This window comes from Colobus angolensis, unplaced genomic scaffold (genome assembly GCF_000951035.1).
Source record: "Colobus angolensis palliatus isolate OR3802 unplaced genomic scaffold, Cang.pa_1.0 Scaffold130, whole genome shotgun sequence".
Lineage (NCBI taxonomy): Eukaryota > Metazoa > Chordata > Mammalia > Primates > Cercopithecidae > Colobus > Colobus angolensis.
Genome location: NW_012114253.1, coordinates 2,575,507 through 2,582,965, shown reverse-complemented (window position 1 = coordinate 2,582,965; position 7,459 = coordinate 2,575,507). Strand labels below are relative to the sequence as shown.

The 7,459-nt window shown below is 50.3% G+C and overlaps 1 protein-coding gene across 1 annotated transcript; it reads right to left on the bottom strand.

Annotated features, from left to right (window-relative positions):
- Positions 1 to 4,693: 4,693 nt before the first annotated feature.
- RNF186 (ring finger protein 186) lies at positions 4,694 to 5,927 on the bottom strand. The gene has a single exon (XM_011934007.1). It carries the CDS (start codon positions 5,754 to 5,756, stop codon positions 5,073 to 5,075), a length of 684 nt encoding a protein of 227 aa, XP_011789397.1. The 5' UTR covers positions 5,757 to 5,927; the 3' UTR covers positions 4,694 to 5,072.
- Positions 5,928 to 7,459: the final 1,532 nt, after the last annotated feature.

The following is a 7,459-nucleotide window of genomic DNA, read 5'->3' as shown; positions in this document are numbered from 1 at the left end:
TAGTAGAGATGGGGTTTCACCGTGTTAGCCAGGATGGTCTCGATCTCCTGACCTCGTGATCCACCCGTCTCGGCCTCCCAAAGTGCTGGGATTACAGGCTAGAGCCACTGCACCCGGCCTCTGCTTCCTTCTTTACATGGCCTTCTCCCTGTGTCTTTGCACCATCTTCGCTCTATACACGTGTGTCTGTGTCCAAATGTCCCCTCTTTATAAGGACATCAGTTATAGTGGATTAGCACCCACCCTAATGACCTTATTTTAACTCAATTACCTCTGTAAAAACCCCGTTTCCAAAGAAGGTCACACCCTGGGGGTTAGCATTCCAACATATCTTTTTTGGGGGAACACAATTCCACCCATAACAGGTGCTCAGCATCTATTAATTTCTCTACCTCATCAAATAAGATTGCATATCCTGCTCAGGACCTGGCATAGAGCAGAACCTCAAGAAGTATTTGTTGAATAAAAGAATGGGTGGATTCTAGATTCCATGGTGTGGGTTTTTTTTTTGTTGTTGTTGTTCATTTGTTTGTTTGATTGAGACTGAGTCTTGCTCCATCACCCAAGTTGGAGTGCAGTGGCACCATCTCAGCGCACTGTAACCTCCGCCTCCCGGGTTCAAGCTATTCTCCTGCCTCAGCCTCCCAAGTTGCTCAGATTACAGGTTCATGCCACCATGCCCGGCTGATTTTTGTATTTTTAGTAGAGACGGGGTTTCACCATGTTGGCCAGGCTGGTTTCAAACTCCTGACCTCAGGTGATCCGCCCACCTCAGCCTCCCAAAGTGCTGGGATTACAGACGTGAGCCACTGTGCCCAGCCTCCACAGTGTTTTGAATTCTCCAGAGAGTTCTCTACTCTGTGGAGTGCTCCCAGAGATACACCCTCCCCCCCTTTAAAAAAGTGATTTCAAGATGCTCTAACAAAAATATAAAGTTCATGAGAACACCTCCAGGCACATTCAAGAACTTGGATCTGACTTCTGTTTTTAATGAGCTCAATGCTGTTCCCACAGCCAGAGAAATTGCAGGAAAGTCCTTCCTTCCCAGAACGGCTCTGCTTTGCCACAGATAAAGAATTATTTGTTTTAGGAAAGCTTGAAAAACTTCCTCCAGTCATGTGAAAAGGGGTTCCAACAGTGAACAGGAGGCCCCAGCAATAAATCAAGTGAGGCAAGGAAGTGGCTCTGGGAGATGGGACAGGTAGATTCCCACAACCTTCTGTCCCAGGCACCCACTAAATCAGGAAGCTGTCACTGAATGAGAGGATGCCAGCACTTCTTAATTCTTCAGTCTTAGGGGCCGGGGACCCACATAACTTGATCACTTATGATGTGCTGGAATGTTCCATCTGGTACAGCAAAGAGACTCAAAGCCCAGACTCTGGAGTTAAACTCCTACAGTCTATCCTTGGCCCCACCACTATCTCACTGTGTGACCTTGGGCATGTTCCTTCACCTCTCTGTGCCTCAAAGTCCTCACTGATAATTTGAGAACAACATGAGTACCTCCTTTATAGCATATGTGATAATATATGTAATACACATTGCAGGGTGCATTTAGATAATGTCAACAATTATTGTTATTATCATATTGCTGAGGATGCTGCTGGTGCTGAGGCTGATCATGGAAAAGGTGAATTCTAGTGCCCAGGTTTATTAAATGTCTGTTCTCATCATTCCCATTAGGGATTTCTAGAACTCAGTCCCATCTCTCTGTCTCTCCCTGTCTTCCCCTCCCTTCTTTATCTCCTTAGTGCTCAACCTTGGATTATTTCACTGATTCCCCAGCAACCCTAGAAGGTATGTATCATAACCTCAGTTTCATGGGTAAGAACCTGAGACGTAGAAAGACCAAGGGACTCTTAGGTGGATAACTGGAATTCAAGCCAGTATGTCTGCCTCCAAGGCTGCTGCGTGGGGAGATGGGCCTGATGGGAATGAAATTTGGCCTCTCCCTATAATTTCTTTTCATTATCAGGACCACCCTCTAGGACCTAGGCTCAGACTTCACCACCAGACGGGCCTGCCCTGGACAATGCTCCACACTTGACTGGCTGCCCCCTGCTGGCTGTCAAGCTAAACAGGCCCCAAGAAACCCGTTTACTCAAGAAGGCCAATGGTGGCTGATAAAGGCAGTCCATTAGACAGTGGATGCGCATCCAGCAGCACCCTAAATCCTCATGGAGGCCCTGGGAAGAGTGTATCCCCCACCTGCCACTTTACAGGTGACCAAACTAAGGCTCAGAGAAGTTCTGTATCTCCCTCCTGTTGCACACCGGGTCAGAGTTTGGATTTGAGCCCCGGGCTGGCTCTCTGGTTTCTTCCAATCACATTCTTTTGCAGGATGTCTATTTCCTCTGCTATGTCTGTTTCCTCTGCTCTCTTCCAGGGCAGACTGGGTTGATTCTGGACTCTGGTGCTGTCTGTTCCCATGCTGCCAGGGCCAGAGGATGACTGAGACCAGCTGAGCTTCTAAAAGGCTGGTGATTGCAGTGTCTGAACACCTTTACCCAGGGGGATGGAGGGCACATTGGTTGGGGAACTATCACATGCCAGGAATGATGACAGGAAATCTCACTGTTATAAATCACTATTACAAATCTCACTATTTTCTGATTTTCACAATGTAAGATTCAGGGAAGTAAAGGGACCTGCTTAAGGGCAACAATGGGGCAGGTGAGGTCTCAAACCTGGGACTCCAATGTTCCTGCTGGCCTAACTCACTGCAGAGGAGGCTAGAGCAGGGTAGTAGAAGTCTACAGGAGGGCCATTCTATTTTTATCATTCTCTTTTCTTTTTTTCTATTAAAAAATTTTTTTTGAGATAGAGTCTTGCTTTGTCACCCAGGCTGGAGTGCAATGGGATGATCTCAACTCACTGCAACCTCCGCTCCTGGGCTCAAGTAATTCTCCTGCCTCAGCCTCCTGGGTAGCTGGGATTGCAGGTGCCCGCCACCATGCCCGGTTAATTTTTTTGTATTTTCAGTACAGATGGGGTTCCACCATGTTGGCCAGGCTGGTCTTGAACTCCTGACCTCAAGTGATCCGCCTGCCTCAGCCTCCCAAAGTGTTGGGATTACAGGGGTGAGCCACTGTGCCTGGCCTATCATTCTCTTTTCTTTTCTTTAGCATGGATCACAGATTCTAAAATTCTCCAGCCTCTCTGAGCAGCTGACTGCTGGAATTTGGAGGCTCCTGAAATTAGTTTCCTGTTCTCCATGCACTTCTCAAAAACCCTCATGTGGTGACCAGATTCCCACTTATTTTGGGGTTGCACACAAAGGAAGTAGCATCATGAGGCAGAAGGAGGCCTGGTTTATCTTGAGGGAGCTCAGGCATTGACTGTGCAACCTTAGGCAGGCGAATTCACCTCTCTGATCCTCAAGCTCCTCCTCTGCGAGAGAGATCATAATGGCCTGTACTTCATAAGGTTATTGTGAAGATAAACTAGATAGTACATGGAAAGCAGTTAGTGCAGTACTCAGCACAGAGTAAGTACTGGATAAACAAGTGTCCGCCATTATTATGGTAGAAATGGTATCATTAGCAACTGAAACCTTGGGGGGTGGGTTTTGATCTTGGTGAAGGTTCTGAGAAATATTACAGATCACATAGGAGTGGAGAACTGAGTTGGGAGGGAATGTTCCTTGCCTATCCCACTGGCAGCTATCCCAAACTGACATGCCCGGGGCCAGCTCAGGAAATGCCCAGTGACCCTCTTCAGCTTGGGAGACACGGTGTTCTTCAGGCCCACTTGGTCTGGCTTTAAGCCGTGGGTCTGTGCATGCCCACACACACTCATAGTCTCTCAGCACCAGTCGCCATTAGGCTCAATGGCATCAGTGTCGGACTTGCCCTGAGACAACAGCACTCCTCTGAGGTTTCAAGTCTGTTTCCCATTTATGGGGCCTTTGGAAGGAAATAGTATGTCTCCTCCCACCCTCTGCTCATCTACCCTCCCACATAAACCCCCAGCTGAGGCCTGCCCCTGGCAACCATGGAAAGCTATTTCCTCCAGCCAATGCCTCCCCTGTGTTAAGAAGCAGACATGGTGGAGAGAAGGCACAAAAAACCCTTGCGACTTGCAGGGTGAGGTAGGAAAGGTGGGGTTATTGGTGAAGACCGTTGCATTTATGGGGCCTCTTATCTTTATGACAAAAGCTCAACTAGGACTTGAGATGCAATAACAAAGAAAGTAACAGCCATAAAGATCTATTTCTAACGTGTGGGCCTGAGCAATAGGTGGGCAGCTGGCCTCGCCTGTATGTGGACTGCAGTCCTTGTAACCCCGAGTTTTGCTGCTGAGTCAGGGCCTGGTGGCACGAAGTGGGGCACTCTTAGTGAGGATGCTGGGAGCCCCAAACCCTGCCCTCTCCTCCCCTCCCCAACTCTGCCAGCTAAATGTGGGACTCCCGCTGCAGCTTCAGAAACACCATCCCTTCACCCACATTTTGTCTCCTCAACCCTAGGGTCAACTCCATGGGAGACCCAAACAACCAGGACACTTGCCGAGGCTAGGCTGGGCACGAGATGCACAGCGTTAGAGGAAGCACAGTGGGACCTCCCCGTGGACTCCAAGCTCCCAGGAGGGAAAATGTGTAACAATGGGAAATGTGAACCAGCTGCCGCCCCCAACACAAAAAAACTAAAGGAAAACAAGAAAACAAAACCAACTACATAAATTGCAAAAAAAAAAAAAAAAAGGAATTCCAGTTCTATTTTACAATAGCATCAATACTGCAATACTTTCATCAAGTTATATAAAGAAAAACCAGGAACATTGGCATAAGAGGAACAGGACCTTCCCCCATCTTGTCGTGTTCAAGTAGTTTGTGTCTGCTCCCCTAGACCCCAGCAGTTTAGCTGTGCTATCCCAAGGGCAAGTGCAAGCCTGTCATCCAAATGTGTAATTCTTGACCCAGGCTGGCCATCTCAGCTTTGGCTTGCAAGTCCCGCTGGCATGTGATTTCCCAAAGGAGCCAGTCTTAGTCCGCAACCCCTTACCCTGTTCATTGTGGCAGTCCGGGGGCCCAAGGGCAGAAAGGCTGCAGGGACAGCCTCATCAGAGGGCCCTCAGGCAATGGAAGAGATGTGGCTGTGTTTCTGCTCCCTGCAGAAGAGAGTCCTGGAGGAGGGCCAGCAGCTGCTCCGGCTGCTGGGGAGGCAGCAGAAGAGGGTGGACATCAGCAGGGCCAGGACGATGATGAAGGTGAGCACCCACCGTAAGACACCCGGGTAGATGAAGGGCCCGATGAGGATGATGAGCAAAGCCAGCAGGAGTAGGTGTGCGGCCAGGCGTCGGGCTGCCACGTGGTTTGCACTTACTTCATCCTGTCCATCCTCTCCCACCAAGCTGGGGTGCCCTACTGCCAAGTCGGCAGGATCTGCCAGCCCCTGAGGACAGAGCGGCACCTCTGTGCATGGCTGGGCCAGCTGCCTCACCACTGCCTCGTGGTCGCGCAGGCTGCAGATGAGGCCCCCAGGGATGGCGGTGACCTTGCGGCACAGTGGGCAGGTGATGGCCCAGGTGTTGTCCTGCACACACAGCAGGAGCTTCAGGCAGACGGCGCAGAAGGCATGCTGGCAGGCCAGCAGCTTGGGCGACCGGGGACAGCTGTAGGGCTCCCGGCACACCAGACACTCCAGGTCACATTCTGTGGAGCCACGATGACCCCCAGCGGGAGCCACAGCGGTGGTGGTTGTGGTGGCTCCTGCGGAGATGGGCTGGGGCTGTTGCAGGGTCTTGGTGCAGGCCATTCTGGGCACAGGGACCGGTGGGACACTGTCGCTTAGCACCTGGGCATTGGCAGAGACTGTCAGCTGGCGCCGCTGGGACTTGGATGGAGTCTGCCTCTCCTTTTCACTCTGGCCAGGTGCCTGTTGACAACAGCAGTCTGACACTCCTCTCTCTCAGAGCTGCCCAGCTTGTTTCTTGGCTTATGTTGTCCCTTCAGTTATTATTATTTATTTTCTCAAAACCTAGGGTTAATCAGTAACTTGCGGGTCTGGAGACTTTGAATTGCCTGATAGGAGGGCAAAGTGGGCAGGGTCTAGTGAATCAGGACTTTCCTGTTGGGGCCAAGTGCCTGGTGGGTGGCTCAAGCTTTGGGATGCATCAGAATCCAGCTTTCTCACCCCCACTTCCCAGGTCCCTGAACCTTTTATTTATTTTTTTATTTAACCTTTTTTTTTTTTTTTTTTTGAGATGGAGTCTCTTTCTGTCACCCAGGTTGGAGTGCAGTGGCGCGATCTCGGCTCACTGGCATCTACAAATCTGCACAATTAACACACAACCCTATGAGTCGGACATAGGTGGATTGGGGGACCCTGCTTTCTCAGACACAACCTTTTGGATGTCAGGATGAGTGGAACAAAGTTTGTTTGAGCTTGGAACACATTTACAGGCAAGTGGCCTTGGGAATAGGAGGGGAGAGGTAGAAAAGTGAGCGGAAGGAGCACAAAGCCCAGCTCAACGCAGAAAAACAAAACCACATACAGCGCACAGGTGTTTGGCACCTGCTACTGTATTCATTTCCTTAGAGTCACAGCTGTTGTATTCACAGTTACAGGTGTATGAGCCTCCAATCGGTGCCCTGCTGCACACTTCATGTGCCTAATCACAGGTGTCCTGTTGTGTGCTGGGCATGCTGCGCATCCAGTAGTACTAAGAACAGCTGCCATTTATTTGGGCCTACTCTAAGCCAAGCCCTATGCCCGGGATCCCCAGCCCCCATTTCCCAGAACCCTGATACAGCCTTGTAGGGAAGGCTGGGAAACAAGGGCAGGGTGTGGTCAGGGTAGGCTGCTGGCTGCCTGCCAAGGGCCCTTCCATGGGGCAGGAACTTGTGGAATCTACCAGCGTCCGTGGTCTGATTGAATCAACTTCATTGGTTTGTTTAGATGCAACTGGCCCCAGCCAGGTGACGTAGGCTAACAGGACTCATGTGCGGACAGGCAGATATTAGCAGCACAGCAGTTAGGAAAACGTGATTCCTTACTTTGCCCTGAAGGGCAGATGGTGGGGCACGTGCACTCCCTCAAACAAATGTTTCATTCGGGCCACTCTAAACTCAGAAGCCCGTGTGAAGGGGATCCTTTGGTGCTCATGTCACCTGCCAAGGGCCACACAGGGTCCTGTGCCTCTGATTCAGCTCTTTCCCTTACCCCAGTTGCTGGCACTGCAGGCCACCCTCTGTGTCCTGGAGACACCAGCCCCACAGAGGCTCCCTCCCTTGTGGGATGGGTAACTCCTGCCTCACCCCTCCCTCACTGTCTCTGAAATTCAGTTCTCTCACCATCATATCCCATTTCTTCTCAACCTGTAGCTAGACCAACAGTTATCTCTGTTAAAGGAAAATAAATCTTTGTATAAGGTATAAGGAAGGAATCCAGTTTCAGCTTTCTACATATGGCTAGCCAGTTTTCCCAGCACCATTTATTAAATAGGGAATCCTTTCCCC

Excerpts from the sequence above, each read along its gene's own strand:
- RNF186 (XM_011934007.1), bottom strand. The coding sequence starts at position 5,756 with ATGGCCTGCACCAAGACCCTGCAACAGCCCCAGCCCATCTCCGCAGGA.